At 48.6% G+C, this 24,019-nt stretch overlaps 1 protein-coding gene across 2 annotated transcripts in view; it reads left to right on the top strand.

Moving 5' to 3' along the window:
• The window catches only part of PTPN4 (protein tyrosine phosphatase non-receptor type 4), a 2,055,941-nt gene that overhangs the window by 354,015 nt on the left and 1,677,907 nt on the right, over positions 1-24,019 (top strand). For both annotated transcript variants that reach the window (XM_069616750.1, XM_069616749.1), the window contains one exon: positions 3,752-3,872. In XM_069616750.1, coding sequence (XP_069472851.1) covers positions 3,784-3,872 — 89 coding nt within the window. In that variant the 5' untranslated portion in view covers positions 3,752-3,783. The remainder of the gene's footprint in view (positions 1-3,751; positions 3,873-24,019) is intronic.

The following is a 24,019-nucleotide window of genomic DNA, read 5'->3' as shown; positions in this document are numbered from 1 at the left end:
GACCTTCTCGACTTGTCCATCTGCCCTCTACGTCGTCTTCCCTACCAAGGCGATCTGCTCTCACGGGAGGGGGTTCAGGTTCTCCATCCAGAGGTCAGATCCCTCAACCTTCACGCTTGGCTTCTGAAAGGTTGAGGTATAAGGATTGGGACCTCCCTGAAGACGTGTTAGAGTTGTTGCTCTCGGCCAGACGACCGGCAACAAAGTCTCTGTACCGTTGCCGTAAATTCTGCGACTGGTGCAGAGCTAAGAATGTGGATCATTTTGAATGTGACATTCCCATGGCTCTGTCTTTTTTGCTTTCTTTGGCCCACAGGGGCTTGCAAGTGGGTACCATTAAAGGTTACCTGGCGGCGCTGTCCATATTTAAGCGCTCGTCTGAAGAATGTTCCTATTTTAAGATTCCTTTTAATTTCTCAGTTTTTGAAAGGGCTCACTAATGTGTTCCCTCCGTCACCTTTTCTGGTGCCCGGTTGGGATTTGAACCTTGTTCTTAAGTTTCTTATGGGTGCTCCGTTTGTGCCTTTGCATTCTTGCCCTTTGAGACTGTTAACTCTTAAAACTGTGTGTTTGGTTGCTGTTACTTCCGCTCGCAGAGTGAGTGAGTTACAGGCACTTTCAATTAAGCCACCCTTCGCTGTGTTTCATAAGGACAGGGTTGTCCTTCGAGTTCGTCCTTCCTTTCTTCCGAAGGTGGTTTCGGAATTTCATTTGGGCCAGAAGGTGGTTGTTCCGGCATTCTATCCTCCACCACATCCTGGTAAGGAAGAGGAGAGGCTCCATAGGCTTGATCCTAGGAGAGCGTTGAGCTTTTATATTTCACGCATGTCTCGGGTCAGAGTGGACGATCAACTCTTCATTTGTTACGCTGGAAAGCGTTTGGGACAAGCTGTGACGAAACAGACTTTGTCTTGTTGGATTATTTTGGCTATCTCCGAGTGTTACCGCTTGGCGGGTAAGGACCCACCGGCTGGCTTGTGGGCTCATTCTACCAGGGGTATGGCTGCATCTACTGCCCTACAGGGGGGTGTTCCTATTCGTAACTTCTGTGATGCAGCCACCTGGGCTTCTGTACATACTTTTGTACGTCACTACTCCCTCGATTCCATCTGAGGACGGGATCTGGCCTTTGGCAAGGCAGTCCTTTATTCCGCAATTTGATTGGGCATGCTAAATTTGTGTTCCAAATTCTTTTCCCACCTCCTTGCTTTGGTACTGCTTTGGGAGTCTGTCAAAGATATGGAATACGTCGGAGGACCCAATCCCCTCGAAGAACAAGTTACTCTCTTACCTGGTAACGTTCTTTCGATAGGATGGTCTAACGACGTATTCCATATCGCTCCCTCCCTACCTTCCCCGCTGCAGAATTTTTTATGCGATTGCAGCTTACGTTTCCGCAAGGCCTTGTGTGTCTGACTGGCAGAAGACTGGTGGCACACGTTCTGGGGGGAAAAACTACAACTGAGGCTACGGGCGTTGTGCGTCCTACTTATCACATCGGGTGACGTCGGCCGTCAGAGGAGGTCCTCGGGGACGGCGCATCGACGTCATCGACCTAGGACACAGATGCTGAAAATGTTCCGAAGCAGCACAGCTGTGGTGATTACTGTCAAAGATATGGAATACGTCGTTGGACCATCCCATCGAAAGAACGTTACCAGGTAAGAGAGTAACTTGTTCTTTCCTCTTAAAGTTCTTCAGATTATGCACTAATGGTACTAGTGCTCCTTACAGTGCCACTTGCTCTGTTAATAATGATCCAAAAATAGCACCTGTGTTTTATTTTTTGGCATATTACTTTTGGGGAGGGGACTGGGGGCCTACAATTAGGTAGCGAAAGTGGCTGATACTCTACCTATCTGTAGGGCTGCTTATGGGTAAGCATTGTCACAGCTCTGTTCTCGGGGCAACATAATGTTGATGGCAAGCAGCAAAGAAATCTTCATACTCTGTGGTGCTGCAGTTCTGATGCAGTTGTTCTGACAAAGCATTAGAGACGTGTTCTGATGGCCCCTGAATTACTTAATTTTAGTAGCACATGCACTCTTCTTGATATGTTTTATGGCACGTTGCCATGATTCTGTTTAAAATATTGTTTAATGTTTCAATGTTTTGCAAGCCACATGAGTTATGATAATAGATGTTTGTTCTTTGTAACACATTTTAATTGTAGTTTTTTTCAGTGGCAAAAACATTTTATGCATTACCTCACCAGTGTTTGCCTCTGTACAAAAGAATAACCTCAACCACATCCGAGCATACAATGCTTTGTTTTGGTTCATCCATGCATTGTTCTTTGCAAACGAGGATTTATACTAGTTTGTGGCAGACCTTTGAAGTCTTGCCATTGTTTTATGAGCCCTCTGTAAAACCTTTTGTTTTTCTTTTTAGACGATGTATTTGAGAAAGGTACCTCAAGGTGTACTTTTTATACTAATTTGTGAAGAATTGCAGTATTTGGAGAGGTAGAAATACTCTCCACACTTTCCGAGATTATCGCTCAGTAACTACCCATGCTCACAAATTGACTTACCCTGTTAGTCACTTACACGCATGGTAAATATGCACACATGGTAAATATGCGCACAAAAGTAATCACTTAAAGAAAAATAATTTGACATTTAGTTGTGAGGTCAAGCAGAGGTAGGGCATCCTCGGGTCCTTTTTATTGTCTGCGGTCTTTCTTTGCAAAAACATCTGCAGATGTTCCGAAAAAGACCTTGCCAATCCTGTTGTGTCTTTGATAATGTTGATTGGGAATGAAGTAACACCCTGCTATCCCTTTATATTTTTTTGGATAACACCATGGTACCCTGTTTCTCCAGGAGAGCAGGGACAAAAAACTGGTGAACACAACATTTCTCCTGGACTAGCCCAATATATTTGGTCACTCAGTAACACTTCTGCGTACACCTATTACTGTCTGTGTATCAGAAAGATATTGTCTCTAGTAGGTATGGCAATGGCATAACCCAAAACCCTGCCCAAATAGACAATCCCCTGATGTAACAAATTATAAAACAGTTGATTTATTAGTACAAAACCACCGAAGCTAGCAACACAAAAGCTGGAAATTGATCATACACATTCCTAGGTAAAATAATCTAACATACATATATGTGTGGTACAAACAAACCTTTACAAAAGTGAAAAGCATATGTTTACAAACAAATCATGTTTTTATAAAGAATTCATATAGTCGAGAAGAATCGCATTAGTCATAAGAATCGCATGAGACCCATAGTCCACATCCAAAATATAGTGGATACCACTAGACTATCACAAAAGGGGATATGCCTATAGATGTTAATTCGGTTGTTGAATCTAAGCACTGATACTGAGGCCCAAGGGTTTTCATATTGTGAAAACCGACGTCTGATTTATCTCTGGTTGTTTTTCAAAACTCCTTAAAGGTATCCCACAACCTCTACTATAGGAAAGGCAATTTGAATGTCCCTGGCACATTGAGAGGTCTTTCTAAATGCAAATTAAGACGCAACCCATGAATATTTTGCTTAGTATATGGGGGAAGGAGTTTTCCATAGCTCTATGAATTACTAATTCGTTTTGCATTGAAAATAATTTTATATGGTGCACTTCACCCGCCATGCACTTTATGATCCTGTTCCCGTGATATAATGATCTACCTTTGGGGAAGACTAGTCAAGTGGGCTGGACAGGATGAGGCATGAAATGTTTGTCCCGTTTGTTGTCTGAAAGTTTAACTGAACACTTTTATATCCTGTTTTAGCGGAGCTGGGAGACTACAGCCATTTGGAGCACATGCCAGGCTACCTCTCTGAATACTTCTTTATCCCTAATCAGCTTCAAGATTTTGAGAAAGAAACAGCAAAATTGCATCAGCAGCATACGTAAGGATTAAAAATAGCAATTCTGTTGATGAAAAACCTGTACAATGCATGTTTGTTTTGCTGTATCTTTGTGTGAATGTAAACTCCAACCCACTGAAAGTAGTTGGTGTTTTCCATTACTGTTCCCAGCGGGCTGCCTTTTTCAGAAATGCGCATAGCCGCGGTTAATTCGAAGTTAAATTGTTTTCTTAATTTGACAGGCTTGTGGCATGTTTTTTTTACAATCGATCATTCGTTTATTAGCAGCAGACTGCCGTCTTTGCATTTTGCTAGTGTAATAAAACTCCTTTTTCTTAAAAACAGAGCAGGCGTTTTCATCATTTTCGCTCTCTAAGAGTTTCAAAAAATTGCAATTAGTTACCAAATTGTTCATACTTACAAGATTCTGATACGTGCTTTTAAATAGGTGGTGTTGACTCGGACTTTTTTGTTTAGCACAAATAATAGTGTGATGTTATCAGGATGGAATTTATTATTATTCCATTAAATAATCCCTCTCGAAGTGCCTCAATGAGCCACAATCGTGACTCCCAACAACGTTTGTAAAAATTCTTGTCAAGTGTATAAATAGTTTTAATATCGGCTTTGGATTCCTGTATTTACAAAGCACGTTATGACTTATGCATAGAGAGGTGGTAGCCAATGCCCAAGCTAATTCAAGTATTCCCTATGCATAAGAAAAAATGCAAATATCATCAAAACAGCCAAAAAGCAATTTATACTTTTTCTGCTGTGGGGATTTCTGAAAAAGAGCTGGCCAATGTATGGTTCAACAATGAATTATGGGGTGGTTTGGTACTCTCCCTGGCTGCCACAGTTCCGTCCCTTTTTTTTAATATCTTGTAAGGGCTCGGTTTTCACTTTTCACTGTTCCCTGCCTTGCCCTGTTTTTTCTCAGAAAACGATAGAAACTAGAGTTCCAGGCTTCATTGCCTTTCCTTTCATTCCTTTTAACAAATGTACTGAGGAACGTTTGATTTAAGTTTCCCAATCTTCTCTTCCCAGTTTCTTGATCAAAAGCTGTTGGGAACTTTGACTTCTAGTTTCTGCTGAATGCAGAGTTTCTGCTCTGCCTTTTGATGAAATGTATCCAGGAACTCGCTTTTCAATCACCTTCTTTTCTCTCTGCTTTGCCTTCAAGTTTCAGCATGCACTTTTCTCCTGTCAGTTTCCTGTCAGTTTCAAAATGGGCTATAGGGACATTCCCTCCTGCCAGAAAACTTGCTCTTATCCATCACTGTATTTTCACCTCAGACATCTGCCCTGTGGGCTGTGACCTTGTACTCTTACGTCCTGTCCCCTTTCCTCCATACTGTATGGACGTCCCTTGCGAGGGACGGGAGACGGAACCTTTTTCACCAGAAAAACCTTCTTCCCCTTTAAATTTAGAGGCGCGCAGGGGTGCAGCACTGGGAGCATGCGCTGCCCTGACTCCGCCCTCCGGCTCCACAACCTAGTTCCCTTTTCCGCATCATAGGGAACGGGCCGAATTCACCAGCGCTCCTGGGTTTGGCTTCGGCCATGTAATTCCACGCACGGATACTTCTTCTGTCTTTTTGATTACAGATACTCAGTCCTCAGCCGTCACTCTCCTCTCTAGCGCATGTCGACGGCCAACAGGTTTAGCAGGTGCCCAGCTTGTGACAGGCTTTTTCCAACTTCAGACCCTCACGCTTTCTGCCTACGTTGCCTTGGCCCAGACCATGGTTGGCAAGCTTGTTCACTGTGCAACGCATTGTCCTCCAGGTCTCTGGAGAACAGACTAGCCAGGTTGAGGGAACTCTCCCAGAAGTCGCCTCCAGAGGACTTTAAGGACTTAGTTTACCAGCGATCCAGGCCCAAGGTAGGGCCTCTATTCTCAGTTGCACTCCGCAAGGGAGACTCCTTCCCAGGGACTCGCCCGCGCGGGAGGGACCTCTCAGGTTCTTTTACCGACACGAGCACCAAGGCTACCTCAGCTACCGGCCTCCAGGCCGAGGTATCCACGGATCCTCCTGGTGAAAGTGGCAAGGGACCAGAAGGTTATTTTACTGGGTTCTCTCCCGACAGGCCACGCCCTTATACCGGCAAGATGGCCAAGGGGGCACCTACACGCAGCTCTACTGGCCCACGGGCCGAGGGCATACCGCCTATCGGGCCGAGGAGCACGGTAGGCCTCATGATCCACACCCAAGAGTCCTGGAGGAGGCTGGACCCAGCGAGCCGAACGACACGATGCAGGCACGTGGAAGGCAGCTCAACAAGATGGCCGCTGTGTCGGACTTCAGCACCCGCCCAACGCCACACCAGACACAGGATTTCAGCCAAGAGCAAGTGTCAAGGTGGGACTGGCATCAACCAGGTACATGGCCTATGGCCTATCCTTCATTGAGGTTGACTCAATTCTCTGTGCGTTCATATTGGCACAGTACGCAGCGGCCCCAGCACCCTCCCGCAGCCCCATCTATATCACCTACCACCTCTTTAGCCTATGAGGACAGTTTCTTCAAAAGATTCCTCGGGTTCATGAGATCTCCTCAGATGGGGGAATCCTCCCAACTATTCTAGCGGCACCACAAATGCGGCCGCCTCCGGCCCCGGCGCAGACTCTGCCGCCTGCTCTGGCCCCTCGGCCTGTTGCGCAGGCAGTTGCTCACCAGCCTCCGCCGCAGCCTCTGGCATCAGTCTCCGTACCTCAGCCTCCTGCTTCCAACACTCCTCCTCCGCTACACGATCCTCCGGACCCTCAGGTGGACACTGATGACAAGGAGGACCCTGACACACCCTCATCAGCCAAGTCCTTCCACAAATGTCTTGCTGGTCTGGCAGAGTACTTGGGCCTTCCTCAACCCGAGGTAGAGAAACCAGCAGAGGGGGATCCTTGCTGAAGTCCTCACGCGATGCCCCTCTGCTTAAAGGGGAATCCCTATGCAGACTGACAGTCGCCTTGGCCAAGAAGGGTTGGCTCAAGCCCCACTCGGTCCAGCCGGTCAATCGACGGCTGGACGCGAAGTACAGGCAGATGGAGTGGGATACACTCTTGTCTGCCCATCCTCGGCGATAGTCGCAGCATCACTATACTCCAAACCACAGTCGTCATCAGCTACCTCCTCGACGGCGCTGTTAGGCAAGGAGGAGAAGATCTTGGGGGCATATGGGAAGAAGCTGTATTCCAACGCATCCTTACATCTGTGTCAAGCCAATGCTGATGCCATGCTGGCAGCTGCCAACCAGAGGCTTTGGCGCTAAATTGCCGACTTTCTCCCAGAACTTCCAGTGCAGAGCCAATCACGTATTAAGGCGGGCTTGGCAGAGGCCAAAATGGTGGCACAAGACGACATGGAATCCACCGTGGCCCACATTGATACCTCTGGCTGGGCCATTTGCATCGCCACGGACATGAGAAAATCAGTCTGGCTCCGGGCTATTAAATTTAACCCACACGTCCAGGAACGTATACCAGATCTACCGTTCGGGGGGGGGGAGACCTCTTCCACTTCACCACGGATGAAGAGCTGGACATGAAGAACAGCAGCTCGCAAACGGCCAAGTCTTTATTCATCCTGACCAAGACCACGGCCAAATCGTACACCCAGTCACAGCAGCGCTCCGACAAGGGTTGTACATATGGAGGGTTCTGCGGCTTCCAATATCGAAGGTCCAGGCAGCCTGACCGCTCGCCGGCTCGGCATCAACGCAAACAACAAAAAGGGGGTGGGGGGAGTTGGGGAGCGGGTAGTAAGGGCTTTTCCCAGTCCCCCTCCTCCGCAACAGCCTTAGAGGGAAAGAAGGCATGACACGCCCCTCCGGGTCCACGTGCCTTTGGTGGGGGGGCATGCTTGCTCTCCACGCACATTTCTGGCACCAGAAGTTTGCGGACCCCTGGATCCTCTGTGTAGTATCCACGGAGTACCGTCTACCCATCCCTGCCTCTCCTCCCTCCTCCCCTCCACTCCCTCAAGTTGGGACAGCAGCTGTTTTGGCAGAGATTCAGTGGCTCGTTCTCATTCAGGTCGTGGAGGAAGTTCCAGGCCTCCCAGTGAGGCTTGGGCTTTTACTCCTGGATTTTTGCCATTCAGAATAAAAACCAGGCGGGCCCGAAAGTTGTGCTTGACCTTTCTACCCTCAACCTCTCCTTACCCCTACAAAAATTCCAGATGGTTACGCCAGCTTTTATTGCGGCGACACTGTGCAGGTTGGAGACTGTATGTGCTCGCTGGATCAGAAGGACGCTTATCTACACGTCCCGATTTGGCAGCTCAATCGTTCCTCCGGTTCAGGATTATGGACTACCATTTCCAGTACAAGGTCCTTCCTTTTGGCCTCAATTCGGTCCCCAGGGTATTTACCAGGCTTATGAATTAGGTGGCTGCCCTCCTCCGGGCTCAGGGACTCCACATCTACCCATACCTCGACGACTGGCTCGTCAGGGCTACATCTCCAGAAGCGGTTCACCACTCTTCCCAGGCTCTTATGAACACACTGCACAATCTGGGCTTTTCGCTCAAGAAGTCGCAGCTACAGCCCACACAGACTCTGACCTTCTTGGGCCTCATCTGCGACACGTGCTCCGAAAAGGTGTTTCCGTTGGAGGACAAGATCACAGCCATCAAGAGGGCCACTACTCACTTCCTCAGCAGAGAAGTGACCTCAGCCTGGTGGTAGCAGCATCTCCTGGGTCTCTTGGCAGCGGTTCTACTAGCCGTCCCCCACAGGAGACTCAGGAGGAGGAGGATACAGCTGCACTTCGCGGCATTATGGAACCAGGAGCGGGGATCTCAATCTGAGATGATCAACGTTCCTCCATCTCTCCACCCAGACCTCATATGGTGGTCCAGGGACTGCAACCTACGGATGGCCAAGCCCTTTCGGCCTCCCACCCCGCAGGTCACCATCACCACGGACTCCTCGCTGGAGGGCTGGGGAACCACCCTGGACAATCTCTCAGTCCACGGAACCTGGACCCGACAGGAGTACCACATCAATTGGCTAGAGCTGAACGCCATCTGGCTGCCGGTCAGAGCTTTCCTTCCACTGCTCAATGGCAAGGTTGTCTTCATCCGGACAGACAACTCGACCAGCATGTTGTATGTCAACAAGCAGGGAGGCACCAGATCCCCTCCCCCCAGTGCCGATTGGCAATCGGCATGTGGGAATGGGCCCTGGAAAACATCTACCTCACTGCATTGCACCTTCTGCGGGAATCCAACCTGGAGGCGGACAGGCTCAGGAGGTTGAGAGGGGACAACTAAGAGTGGCAGCTAAACGACCTCGTACCTCAGGAGCTATTCAACAGATTGGGTCTCCCCTCAGGTGGACCTCTTTGCCACTTGGCACAACAAGAAGTGCCTGGAGTTCGCCTCCTGGCAGGGACAAGCCACCGGTTCCCTGGGCGACACATTCCATATTCAGTGGAATGGCATGACCGCGTACACCTTCCCGCCCACTCCGCTGATTCATAGTGATCTGTAAGATCAAGGAGTCTCACCGGCTCAACATCATTCTAATAGCTCCATGGTGGCCGGCGAGGCCATGGTTCTCGGAGCTGATCACCCTCTCGGAGATGCCTCCCATTCACCTTCCGATGGGTCCAGCACATCTGCTGTTCCAGCAGGGGGGGCAGGGTCATCCACCCCGCCCCACAGAAATTAGCGCTCACTGCGTGGTTCCTGAGCAGGTAACGATGGGGCATCTCAGCTTCTCCGAGGAAAATCTGGAGATCATACAGGGTGCAAGGCTACCAAGGTCCATTATAAAAGTAAATGGAACAGGTTCTGACACTGGGCAGACTCCAAGCAGATCAATCCCCTGGCATGTACTTTGGACGACGTGCTGTCCTTCTTGGTGCACCTTGCCCACTCAGGCTTGCAGGTGGATACCTGCTGCTCTTACCTCGCAGCCATTGGGGCCTATGGGAACTCGGAGGGGGGAGGCTCTTCTCCTCCAATCCGATTGTCAAGAGACTTTTGACGGGGCTAGCAAGGCTCTACCCGCCCATCAAGAGGCCACACCCTGTGTGGGACCTTTAACATAGTCTTGGGTGCCCTGGCGCACAAACCATTTGAGCCAATGGCATCCGTGGACATCAGGCTGGTCACCATTAAGACGGCCTTACTAGTCGGCCTCATCTCTGCTCGCAGAGTCAGCGAGATCCAGGCGCTGGTCACCTCGGAACCATATACTACCTTTCACAAGGACAAGGTGGTCCTTCGGACACACCAAGCGTTTCTACCTAAAGTACCATCAGCATTCCACTTCAACGAGGAAATAGTCCTTCCTACATTTTTCGCTGATCCTAAGGACGAGGCGCAGAGAGTTCTGCACTGCCTGGATGTCGTGCGTGCCCTGAAATTCTACCTGGACCGGACGAAGGGCTTCCGCAAGTCACACGCCCTGTTTGTCACTTTCGGAGGTGCCAGGCTAGCAAGCCTGCAAGGGCTCTATATCCCGCTGGATGGTCTTGGCCATCAAGGAATCTTACGAGGGCTAGCACAAGCCGCTCCCGGCTAACATTCACGCCCACGCAGTCCGGGCCAAGGCAACGGCCATCGCATTCCAGCGCCATGTCACTTGGCATGTCATAAGCAGGGCGGACACGTGGGCCACTCCCTCGGCTTTCTGCAAGCATTACTGTTTGGATGCCGTCTCCAGGTCAGATGCGGCTTTCGGACAGGCGGTTCTCCGGAACCTATTTGCTAAGGAGGGTCTCCTCTCCACCCTGGGGCTACATTCGTACACCGTAGTGACTAACTTACTCTTAGTCCATAGTCCCCTTTCTGCCATAAGTCTCACCATCCTCCCCCTAATAATACTGGTGTCATTAGGCAATGTTAAATCTATTGTTGATGCGTCAAAGGGGACTGAGGTATGGTGCTGGAGGGCGGAGTCAGGGCAGTACATGCCCCCAGGGCCACACCCCTGCGTGCCTCTAAATTTAAAGGGGAAGTTTTTTCTGGTGAAAAAGGTTCCGTCTCCCGTCCCTCGCAAGGGACGTCCATACAGTATTGAGGAAAGGGGACTATGGACTAACAGTATGTTAGTCACTATGGTGAGTAACTTATAATTTTTTCACAATCCCTCTTCACATTGGCCGGTGGCTGCACAGACATACCAACTTGGTGGAATGGCTGCCCAAGCCCTCCTGACGAGAACTAGAAAGGGATGAAACCAGAGCCACCATTGATGGAGTGCGGTGAACCCACGATGTGAACAAGTGAGGTATTGGATTGAGAGTGTGCATGATAGTGTGGCAGGTGGGATAGTGTTATGGAGTGACAGTGAAATGCATGTGCATAAGTGAAAGGAGTAGGATTGAGTAGTTATGTTGATTTATACCCCACACCCCTACCACCCTATGGGCAATCTCCAGGTGCTCAGTTGTAGTGTGGAGCAGAATTTAGAAGTGAGAGGATTAAACATAAAAGAATGGAGTCGAGGCCTGGATGGAGCGAGGAACAATGCAGGAACGGAAGAGGAAGAGGCGGAGAGTAGCATTGGGTGTAGGAGGGAGATATAGTGAGAGTTGAGAGGCTGTAGAGGAAAGAAAGAGCGTGGCAGAAGGGGGCCAGACTTGAGCAGCGTGTGACTGCAAGACACAATTCCTTATCCCGGTAGAACACTAACCATTGGACAGTGTACCGACAGTTAGGAAGGCACAGAGAGTCTAGGCGGACCAGGCAGTCCGCCTAAAGGTCATCACTGTAGCTATCTTAGCTTGTAGTATATTGGGGGGAGAAACGATCAGTAACTACTAACCTGGTATTAAGGACATCTGGGTTAGGAATGGGGTGCTTCTAGATGAGATGTACAGCCATAAGGACCCCTTGAGAGTTCAATAAACCCTTGAACTGTCCTTGAGCATTGGAGTGTTTTCTTGAGCCATCTGCCAAAGGAATCCTCGATAAAAGCTTCTTAAGGAGTAAACCTAAAGGCTCCTTTGATTTGAAAACTATTCTAGAAAGTGTGACTACATTTAAGTATGTCGAGTTGATATTCATTGGAAGTGAGAGCTAGGTGAAACATCTTGCCAAGCAGGAACTGTGTGTTCTTTAGAGGCTGTGGCAGACAAATGTGATCAGCCACCAGTTATTATATTTTATAAATGGATCCGTCTTTGATGTGGGGCTGAAGGGACAACAAAATATTGTCAAAATATTCTTAACTGTTCAAATCAGACCAGTGTTGCTGCCTCGAACAGTATTTGGCGGTCCTATGTGATTACAGAGAATGCTTTTTCTGCAAAAACCTTAACAGAGAATAAATATTGTTTCGAGGGGATTGGGTCCTCCGACATATTCCATATCTATGACAGGTAATGTCCACAGCTGTGCTGCTTCGGAAAATTTTCGGCGTCGTTTTTTGGGGTTAGGGGGGGTTGCCCCACAAACCCCCTGTTTCTCTGAGCTTAAACCAACCCCATTCCCACCCATTTTACCACCTTACCCCACACACATCTAATTTTTAAAAATAATGATGTTTTTTTCTCTGTTATAGCATTCTCTGTAATTGTATTCTCATTGGATACTGTTTTTGGCCTATGGATGGCGCGAAAGCAAGTCTATTGTCAGTGGGGGGTTATTGCAAATCAAATGTTTATGTTGGAATTGATACAGTATATAGGACATTCTCTGCTAGGCTGCACTACTGCAACTGGATCTGGGACCCCAAAGAATGACCTCAAGAAGTTGCATCGACTGACATTGCAAATCCTATGGACAAGTGGTGACAGTGCTCATCTTACACAAGGCTTTCATTTCCTGCACTGTTCTGGTTTAGTCAAGGGACTACTTGAATGTGTTTTCTTACACATTATAGGCACATACTTGTGGTTAGGATCAGCCCTTACCATCCACACATCACACTTTAACGATTAGGGCATGATCAACTCATTCAGATGCTCTGGTTTTCCCTACCTGTGCCTTTTCAAACTCCCCTTGTTGGGCATTTATTTTTGAGATTAACAATTGAAGTTTGGCCAGGCAATAAAGATCTGACTTTTTCTGTATCTTTCTGCTCCATTTGTACAGTCCGTGTTGGCTTTTGTGATAAATCCAATGGAGTCATCGCTAATTTCCCAGTGGTAACCTCCTCCCATGTGGCCAGGAGACAGCATCCGTTACCTGATCCTGGCTCTGGGGGCGGCTATGAGGGAGGATCACATGGGAGGAGACAGCCTCCGGGGAGATGTCATGGCTTCATTGGATGAGACATGGTATCCCCCATTTGCTGTGAAGATGACCCCTTTATACCCAATGCCCATGTGGCCTATTTCCATACATCTACACCCCCAAAGCTCTGTCGATCAGGCTTCCATCCCTGTTCTAAAATGTGGACGATCCAAGACGGCCTTTTCCATTTCTAATTATTTATCATGTAGAACTGATATATTGTTGAGAACTGGTGGAAGTGATTTTACAAATAAGCTACATCGCCTGACAACAATGACCTCCTTTTCTTGCAATTATTCAAATACTGGGACGAGCAGAAGGAAAAGAGCAATGTGGGATGAAATCAGCCCCAAACTCAATGAGGGCTCTAGTTGTTTTCGAAGTACACCTGTGCACGTGAGATTCAAAGACCAGAGACCAAGTCAATATGGCGGCTGCTGCTGTTTGGAAGATGTGTCCAACCTCGGCCTGGTTTGGTGGAGCCGAGCTGCTGACCAGAGTGGGAGAATAGAAACACTGCAGGTCACGCTGCAGTCAGAGGAGAACTGCTGGGCATGCAGCATCCACAAAAAGCAGTGCTTTACCCAACAGGACCTGGATCGAGACAGGAATGCTGATGCGATTAGTCCATGTCAGGAACTTGGGATTGGTCACCCTAAGTTACCTAGGGGACCCATACGTGGATCCCTGCTCACTGTGCTCAGAGGCACAGCTCCACCTCACTGATGAGCTCCAACAAGGCTTAAACACGTGTATGGGGTTGCTTTAGGTACTCTTGTTCAGAACGGAATTGACATAGCATTTTGGTGCTGGACTGCCCATGTGGGCGGGACAAAGACTTGATATGCAAATATATATTTCCCATCTGTGAAAGGTACAGTGAGCAAAAAGCGATGGCTGCGGACTCTCAAAGTGGGGAAAAAACCACAGAATCGGTTATCATGCCATGTTCTTTCTAGAGAGGGGCGTCTGCTACCTTTTCTAAAAACAACAGTATGTGGTCACTGGCAAGAGGTTAATCTCAATTCTGTTCTTGCTCGATTAAAAAAAAAGTTTTGCACGCATTTGACAAGTGCATTGTGGAGTGCAGTTACGCAGGAGGAACTCTTGTACGTGGACAAGCCCATTCCTCTACATTGTGGACTCTGCATTGAACTAATTCAAAGCTTTCACTGGAGAAATGTGCTGGCTCCACCCCTCCCGCCCCCAATACCAACTGCTTTTAAAAACAAGATGAACGCATTTGCTGAGTGCATTGTGGAGTGCAGTTATGCAGGAGGAACTCTCGTACCTGGACGGTATGCTGCTGATAGCGTGCATTCTTAAAGGAATAGTGCGATCAAAAATATTATTGTCCCGATCATTCAGGCATGTGGTTTTAAGCATACGTCAGCAGGCCGTGCCCTGTCAGCCCCTTTGGGAGGGCACGGCCACAGGTGCGAACTGCCATTGATACTGGGGTGTAGGGGGAGGGGGAGAGTGGATGGCAAAGAGGCATGCACGGGGGGCGCGGTCTGCTTCACGGGAGCATGCCTGGAGATGGTGGGTCTGGGGAAGCCATGTGTACAATGGGCCCTGCGCGTAATATACCTTTGAAGTGTACATGCTGTTTGGCACCTTGGCCGTTCCCGCCCTGCCAGGACAAGTGAGCGTGTCTTTGATTCAATGAGAAAGTGAAACTATTCATAAAAGTTCAATTGTATTTGATTTTGTGACTGATGTTGATGGCACAAATGTACTACACATTGTATATTTCGGGTTGCAACACAGTGTGGGAAAATCCCCTGCACTGACCGTTGTTACTGGGGAATGTGGCTCTAATGGCACCAACGACACATGCATGCATTACTCGTCGAACGCTGTATCCGAGCCTCCCATGAAGCCACCATGCACGATAGGCCACCCGCCTGTACCACCTGTGGAAGAGAAAGATACAAACTGTATTTAAATTAACATAAGTGTATCAAACCTTCGTTGAAAATGCAATCTTGTGTCCTATGGCATAGTTGCCATTACAAATGTTACTTCATAGATCAATCAACTTGTGCTTTAAAGTGTAGACACATTACAAAAGTGAACAGCTATGCATTCTGTAACGTTTGGGGCAGAGAGAAATATTGTTTCTTGGTTGTACGTGAAAGACACATAAAATGACTATGATTTCCCCAAATCGCGAGTCATGTATATAATTGCAAGACTACATTCATTTGCCAGTGATGGATCAAAGTTATGACATTATAGGAGACAAGCATGAAATTTCAGTGGCCTAAGTGATATCAGATCTAGAGTACACTTACTCGTTACTTGGATTGCGAGGGCAAACTGTTGCATGAAGTTCATGCATAAGCACCATCTTAATTCTCAACAGGACCTTGTGAGGCAGGCTGCCCTGAAGACATGCAGCTCGGTAACGCCTATCAGTGGTGTGTCTTCTTCCAATATGTAGGCCGAGCATCCAGAGTTTTCTCTGCAGCAGCAGTTCTCCTCGGTTGGCATGACCTCGCACCAATTGCAGGTACACCAGGTGGAAATGTCGTCCATGCGATTAGACTCTTGATCAGTGATTCGTCCTCCCAACTGTTGTCTGAAGCCCATCGTTTCCACATCTTTCTCTTTCGACTAATTCCGCCTCGTAATACTCCGGCTCGTACTGGTAGGGCTGTATTGCTGCCATCATACGTCAAAATAAACATAGATAGTAATGATAGTACTAGTATCTGTTCGCACAGGCTACGAGCAACGAAGATAGCTGAACAGAGCAGAAACGAGTCACAGGATACACAAAATAAAACAGTGAAACGCTTGAAAAAGCAACTCTGATGTTGTCTGATTAGAAGCGGTCTGTTTATACTTATTGAGGAGAGGCGTCCTGCCATTTCCATGGAGACAAGTGTTTACTTGGAGCGCAGAGAACGTTGACACGAGACATGCATTGGCGTTGTGAAATGGGCCATACGCCTCTATTGATGTCCGCTTCAGGGGCGGGGGATATGATTTTGTGCCGCCAGGGCAGTTCACCTTAGGGCGATGGATAAATGGATAAGATCTGCACAAGATGGCCGCACCCTGCTGCCTGATTTTGCATGTGTAAAAGTGAGGAAAACTACGGTAAGGTGCATAGGAAATGATTTTACGATCGATCAACGTATGCTTAAAACCACATGCCCAAATGCTCGGGACAATAATATATTTGAGCGCACTATTCCTTTAAGATCTTTTCCACTGGCCACCAACAGATCTGACGTGTGCTTTTATGTTTATACTTTAGAGCCTATTCCTGTACTTGGTGGACTCTTTATTGAACTAATTCAAAGCTTTTGCTGGAGAAACGTACTGGCTCCGCCCCCCATATCAACTGCCTATAAAAACGGGCAGCTCAAATTTGCCGAGTGCATTGTGAGTGCAGTTACGCAGTTGGGCTGGTGGGTGCCGGGTGCTAGGGCTGAGCTCATAGTTTACACCTGCCGGTAAATTATTCTTTGCTGGTGTATGTAACATGCATTCTAAGTAGACAGCCGACATCTTGTTGTTATGAGCTACATTTACATGCTAAATACAGTAATTCATCTTAAACTCAATCTTTTTTGCCCGGCGATTGTATCAGCAAACAGTCTAAAGGAGAGGGAATCCTTTAATCTGATACAGCCGGCGATTGAGTCGTAACCGGACTAAATCATTAACTGATAATCAGGATTTTCTGTAGTACGATACAGCCATGCAGCCGTTGCGGCTCCGTTGGCATGGACTTAGGCTAAAGATAAAGAATTATTGATTGATTTTACTAACTTTTCAGATACACTGACGGCAGTTGCCACATCCTTAATAATCGTAACCAGATGCAGCCAGTTAAGGCAAATGTAGGTGGATCTGATCTGGAAACACCCTCACCTAAGCCTGTGCTACATATGATTGTGGCCCAAATCCACGTTCGTGAAATGGGAGAGCACAGCATCAACGGTGGCTCTCGGGTAGTCCGCCCCACACCGGTTATATGTAAAACAACAAGGAAAATGAATGCATTGGAATTAGAATCTGAAGCAGCTGCAGGGAGCGTTCCTTTGGAGGGTTTGGCGACTGATGTTGTTCTAGTACCAGATACACATGCTATGAATCAGTTGGGTAAAGCTGCCCCACCTTATCGACATGATTTATCTCAATCACCCATACTGTGTAGGATTTCATTAGACTCCTCAGGTTCTTATGTGAACCCCACCCCACCCCACGTATATTGGGAACCTGCAAACCCCAATCTGCGGCTCTTGCCGAAGTTACGTTGGGAGCAATGAATACTGCTCTGATGGCTCTAGCGAAACTGTATGAAACGTTAGACAATAAATTAGCAGCACAAACTGATCTCATACTCTTAATAACCGGCTGATTGACAAACATATAGAGAAACGGCAAGCTCCTCATACAAGCAGAAATTAATGGTGTGGTTGTAAAATGCCCCAAACGAGCTCCCTACTGACATCATAGCCCCTCAACAAAAACATGTGCATTTTAATAAATGAGGTTATACACGCTAACCCAGTAGTGGATCAGTCGAGCATAGAGATGGAACCTATCAATTTAGACTCCTGTGAGCTGCTCTTGCAGCCTGAGGTACCCCCCCCTTCGAAATTTTCTGTTTTTTTTTTAAAGCTCTTTTTATTAGTCGTCCGGAAAGACAACAGCATCATCGTACAAATTACAATCAAAATGAGACGAAAATAGAGAAAACCAGAAAAAAGCAAAGAAAATAGCAGTACATATAGCCCGAATCCACCAGGGGAATCGGGTCTAAACATCACTGTCATCATCGGGGATCATATTGCAAAGAAACATTCTGAGGAGTCCCCAAATGTCCTTAGGCCTGCTCACGGAAGGGCGTGTAAGGACAAACTGTTCTTCAGCCTCGTTTACATAGACCAGCTCACGGAGGAACTGCTTCACAGTGGGCGGTGCAGGGTTTTTCCATTGTTGCAGAATACATTTTTTGGCCACTGCACATGTGACATTAAACAGTCTTCTGATTTTTTCGGAGCACTTTCCTATATCCCCAAATAAGTATTTCTGTGGAGTCCACACCAGGGGAATTTGTGTAATTTCATCAAGTACATCTGCCACCTCCCTCCAGAACCCAGCCACCACCGGGCAGCTCCAGTACATGTGGAACGAGCCAGCATAATCCGTTTTTTGCATTTGGGGCATTGACTTGGAGCATCAGCAGCGAACTTGGCTATCTTGGCCGGGGTGTAGTGCAACCTATTGAGAATTTTAAACTGGATTACTCGCAGTCCAGCATTTAAGGAAACTTTCTTGGTGAGAGAGCAGTACCTGCCCCAAGTTTTATCATCTAGAGGGATCTGGAGATCTCTCTCCCATTTATCTCTGTTCAGATTGGCCGTTGGTGAGTGTGTCTGTACTATGGCATATAGGCTGGACACCTTCAAGCGGCCCCCGGCCGTGATCATTTGAACGCAGGGGTGCGTAGGGGGTTCATCAGGGAAAGATGCCCAGTGTTTTTGGAAAGCCGATCTCATACGATAGTACTGCAGTACCCTAAGTGGGCCCCTGCCGAACGCGCCAGTTATCTGCTGGAGAGTTGCAAATTTCCCCTCAATAAACATATCTCCCAGGCGCATCTCGTCTCCAGGGTCCCAGGCTGATCGCAGACAAACATCATGTGTCGGGGGGATGCCAGGGTAGTTCCAGAGGGAAACCTCCGGGTTATATAGGGTCGACAATCCCAATCTCTTAAATATTGCCCTTCAGGCACCGACAGTACAACTAACCAGGTTGAAATCACACGAATCCCTATAGTGGACATCAAAGATTACAGACTGTGGGCCTCATTCCGAGTACGGCGCTAACCAATGGCGCTATGAACGCCTTGGTTGACGCCGTACCCGGACCGGCAGCGCCTTGGTGGATGGCGGAATTACCGCCCCATTCCAAGGTTGGCGGGGCGGTAATTCCCCATTCACCAAGGCTCTTCCCCATTCCCAAATGAGCCCCATAGGGCTCAATGGGAATGGGGAAGATGCAAATAACGGTGACCGTTCATTACGGTCACCGTTATTGGCTTGGAGGCCCCTTTGCGCCCTCGACTTTAACACCTGCTCAAAGCAGGCGTTAAGGGCGAGGGTGCAAAGGGAACTCGGAGTATGGCGGTAAGGGATCACCGCCACCGGTCTCGTTACCGGTGGCCGCTATCCCATACCGCCATACTCGGAATGAGGCCCTGTATGTTCGTGGGAGAGGTGGCGAGTTCCTCTACATCAACATGCGGTGGGCCGCCCTCCCTGGAATACCAATACTTGGAGAACTGGGCCTGGGACACATAATAATATAATTCAAAGTGAGGGGCCGCCAGTCCGCCTGACGAGTATGGTTCAGTTATTTTTCCCACCCAATTCTGGGAGTCTGCCCATGCCAAAGGAAGGCTGTAGCCATTGACGTCAGTTTAGTGAAGAAGGGTCTCCCCGGCCAAATCGGTATGTTCACAAACAGATATAACAATTTAGGCAAAACTACCATTTTAAGCACAGCTACCCTGCCATGTAATGATAACGGAAGGCGGTCCCACAATAAAAGCTTGGCCTTCAGGACCTGTAGTGTTGCATCGTGATTATCCGCATATAACCTATTCTTATCGTGTGACACAAGTATCCCCAGGTATCTGATGGACTCACTAGACCACTTCAGCCCCCCAATGAGCCAGGGCTGCCAGTTGCCGGTGTAAGCGGGAAAACGTCTGACTTGTCCTTGTTTATGGAGTAGCCAGAGTATGAAGTGAACTCTTGAATCTCCGCCATTACAGGCGCTAGGTTGTTTTCCGGCTCACGGATATATAGGAGCGTGTCGTCCGCATATAGAGAGATTAGCTGGGTCGCCCCCTTTAGGTTAATGCCGCTGCTGGAATGTCGAAGCCCGACCGCTATTGCCATTGGTTCTATTGTTAGGGCAAATAGTATATGTGAAAACGGGCAGCCTTGCCTAGTGCCTCGTCCCAGGAGAAACATGTCTGAGATTGCCTTTTTGGTTAGGACCCGGGCTCCGTGTTAAGCAATTTCACGTACCTAATGAAGTTCGGGCCTATCCCAAATGCCTCAAGTACTGCCAGTAAGTAGACCCACTTCAAAGGTCTTTTCGGCATCCAATGAAACGGCCACAGCGTTTCTTCCCGGGTCAATCTGGGCCATTATGCCAAATACCCTACGCAGGTTAATCGCAGTAGATCTAGCGGGGACAAACCCATTCTGATCCGGATGAACGAGTGTCGGAACCGCCGGTAAAAGCCTATTGGCCAGTACCTTGGCGAATATTTTGGCATCTGTATTAATAAGAGATAGCGGTCTATAGGACGACATATCCTGTGGAGGGCGACGAGGTTTACGGAGAACAGTTATCAATGCCTCTCTCATGGATACAGGAAGTATATTACAGTAGAGGGATTCTTCGTATATTACAGTCGAGGGATTCTTCCCAGACCCGCAACAACAATCCGCACTGTATTCCTTGTAGAACTCTGCGCCCAGGCCATCTAACCCCGTAGCTTTATTGGACGTTAAATCTTTAATTGCCTCAGCAATCTCATCGACAGTGAGAGGTTGGTCCAGTGCCAGGCGGGTCTCCTCTTGGAGTTTCGGCAGCGACAGTGTCGCAAGGTACGCCCCTATCTCAGTAGCCGATTTAGTGTCTTTATTACTATATAACTGTTCGTAGAACCCAGCAAACTCAGCATTAATCTCGTTCTCATTGACCAACACCGCACCGTTGGGTTTCTGTATGCTGGTAATTTGATTAGTGTGTCTGTCCTGTTTGAGTAGATTAGATAGTGTCCTACCAGCCTTGTTGCCCTCGCCATATCTCCGGGCTCGGATTGGTGCGGCAATGAACTGCACTTCCCTGGACGCTAGTTTGTTAAATTCCTGGAGATGTTGCTGTATGTCAGCTAATAAGGCTTTGTCATGGGTGCGAGCAGAAGTGTCTTCCAGAACTTTCAGTTTACCTTCAGTCAGGGCCAGTTCAGCCCGAACTCCTTTAAGAAGACCCACAGATTTGGAAAGTAGCGTGCCCCTGACCCAAACCTTGAAGGATTCCCACACCGTGGAGCATTTATCGACTGAGTCGATGTTAATTTCGAGGAACTCAGAAATCTCAGTGTGCAGCGCCTCCACCACCCCGGGGTCCCTCAACAAACCCTCGGGCATCTTCCATCTCTTGGGGGGTATAGGGCAGTTATGAAACGTGACCTCCAGTGTTATAGGGGCATGGTCAGACATCGTGCGAGCCAATATTTCACATGCCTGTGTTCCAGCAATCAAAGAGGGGGAGACAAACCAGTAATCGATTCTGGACTCGGAATCATGAACCGATGAGTAGTACGTGTATCCCCTCGCAGTCGGGTGGAGGGCACGCCAGGCATCCTCTAGGGCGAGCTGCGAAAGGATACTTTGCATAGTTAGGACAGTCGTACTGGATCTATCAAGTACCGGGTTCATAGCCATATTAAAATCTCCCCCCCCCCAGATTATATTAGGAATATGGATTGCAGAGATCAGTTGGTATACATCTTTATAAAAGGCAGGGTCATCGATGTTCGGCCCATAGGTGTTGGCCAACAATATCTGCTGACCAGCGATCGAGCCCCAGACAAGAACATATCTGCCCTGAGGGTCTAGTTTATGGCCTTCGAGTCGGAGCCCAAGATTCCGGTGTATAAGTGTAGCGACCCCCCTGGACTGGGATGAGTAGTTGGTACAGAATCTGGACTTGCCCCAACCAGGCAACTGTATATCGTTATCAGAACCAACAGTATGAGTTTCCTGTAACATAATAATTTGGGCACCGTGCCTGACTATGTAGTTTCCCACCTTCTTGGCTTTCAAACGATTATTTAGACCCCTTACATTCCATGAAACAATTTTAACCCTCAAAGCGTGAGCAGGACCTTGCAAAACAATTGTAAGGATAGTAACCCAAGACTCACAAATGTCAAATCAGGCATATCGGACCATGTCAGTGCACTCCAGACCACTTGTTTCAACAGTAACTCATAACCATTTTCCAAACAAACTATCCCAGAACAGAGACCCATGCAGTTGGGCAACCATCCAGCTACATTCCGTGGGGTTCGAAAAAAAACAGTCCCCAACTTTCCCCATCCTAACCCGCCCACCACCCTCACCGTCTGCCCCAACTCGACAGTGTCTGATCCCAAACTTGTGGAGCACTCCCGGGGTAGCCATGTTGCCTCACATGACCGCCAACCCCGGCAACCAACGCCACCTCTTACAGGAGATGGCTGACTGTAATCTCCCATCCAAAGGGCCCGTGAAATGGAGCCACAGAACCACTGAATGCCAAATCATGAAAATGCGTGCTTTCTAGTCCGCCGGTCGGTGTCTATTGTTCGGGGCAGGTCGCTCCCCTCTTGGAGGGAGGGGTATAGAAGACTCAATATAGGATGGGGCTTTGGATGGGTTCTCAAAAAAGTGCGACCTCCCAGCATGTTGGATTCTCATTTTGGCCGGAAACATCAAGGCGTACGTGATCTGCCGTTCTCTGAGGAGCCTCTTAACAGGTTCATATGATCGTCTGCTCGCCTGGACAGAGGCGGAGAAGTCCGGATAGATATGTATGCGGTTTCCCTCATAATGCAATGTGCCAGCCTCTCTAGCCAAACGGAGGATTGTGTCCCTGTCCCTGTAGTTCAGCAGGCGAGCAATTATAGTCCGAGGCGGTGCCCCCGGCTTGGGCATCGGGGCCAGGGTACGGTGCGCCCTCTCAACAAGGAAGTGTTCAGACAATGCCTCATGCCCAAATAAGGATTTAAAGAGTTCTTCCATGCGTTTCTCCATCTGGCCCTTGCCGAAGGATTCGGCCACCCCAACAACGCGGATATTGTTTCTTCTGGACCTGGATTCGAGGTCCTCACACTTGCTCTGTAGCTTGCTCATCATGTCTTTAATATAGGATATATCACGACTGTGGTGCCCGATAGTATCCTCATTAACACTTATCCTGCCTTCAGCCTCGGTGACCCGAGCACTCTCCTTATCGATCCTGGCTTTCAAGGAGCCTATAGTAGCTACTATCTCATCCAGTTTGGTATTTACAGCCAGGAATCCGTTCTGAACTAGCGTGGCCAGTTTGTCCTCTCTGTCCAACACATCCCGTTCAACCTGTTCTTCCTCATCTGGCTGCGTGCAAGTTGCCACAGGATGGATAGCTGCATTGGTAAATGTGTCCATGGGGCGCTTCTTCTTGCCCCCAGGGGTCTTAGAGGCTCTGTTTGACTTACCAGATTCCCCCATTATTGTATCTTAACTGTATGTGTATTGGATCTGGCAAAGGATCTCCGTAGGGTCGAGGCCCAGCCCAAGGGAGCAGACTCAAGGGGTAAACAGAATGTGCAATCAGGATGGATTGTGTCCTCTAACGTATAAGGAAATCAGCGCACCAGCAAGAACTCCAGTATATTAGCCCCCAGGGGTCCTCCCCAGACGGCAGTGCGAAGCCTGAGAGACCGAGTAACTGTTTCGCCGAGGGGGCGCCTAGTCGTCACAGCCAGCAAGAATCAGCCACAAGTAATACGTAGGGCCCACTGCAGTCCGGTCAAGGAGATTGTGGAGCCAGTGTGTGAAGATAGAACATGGGAGGTTAGCCGCACCAAATTGGGATTACTCGAGAGTCAGTCACCCAGCACCAGATGCCACCCCGTACCGCCAAGCAAGGCACTCAAGGGGCCATAGATGTAAACCTCAGCTGGCGATGGTTATCAATATGCATATCGGCCCACGGCGGCACGGGAACCAGTGTCCAATTTAAGAGGGACGCGGGCCCAGCGGTCCGTATGTGTCGCGTAGTTGGCCCCCAGCCACATAGACAAGCAGAGGGGCACAGAGGGAAGCAAGCGGCACGGCAGGGGGACCACGGCCGCAGGGGCGACCAAGAGCCAAGAAGCTTCGGCCCCGGCGGCGCCGGCAGGGCTCCGCGTCCCCTCCCCCCACACCC

This window comes from Ambystoma mexicanum, chromosome 9, assembly GCF_040938575.1.
Source record: "Ambystoma mexicanum isolate Mex_15411 chromosome 9, UKY_AmexF1_1, whole genome shotgun sequence".
Taxonomy (NCBI): Eukaryota; Metazoa; Chordata; class Amphibia; order Caudata; family Ambystomatidae; genus Ambystoma; species Ambystoma mexicanum.
Note: the sequence above shows the minus strand (reverse complement) of the source record. Positions and strands in the feature narration are given on the sequence as shown.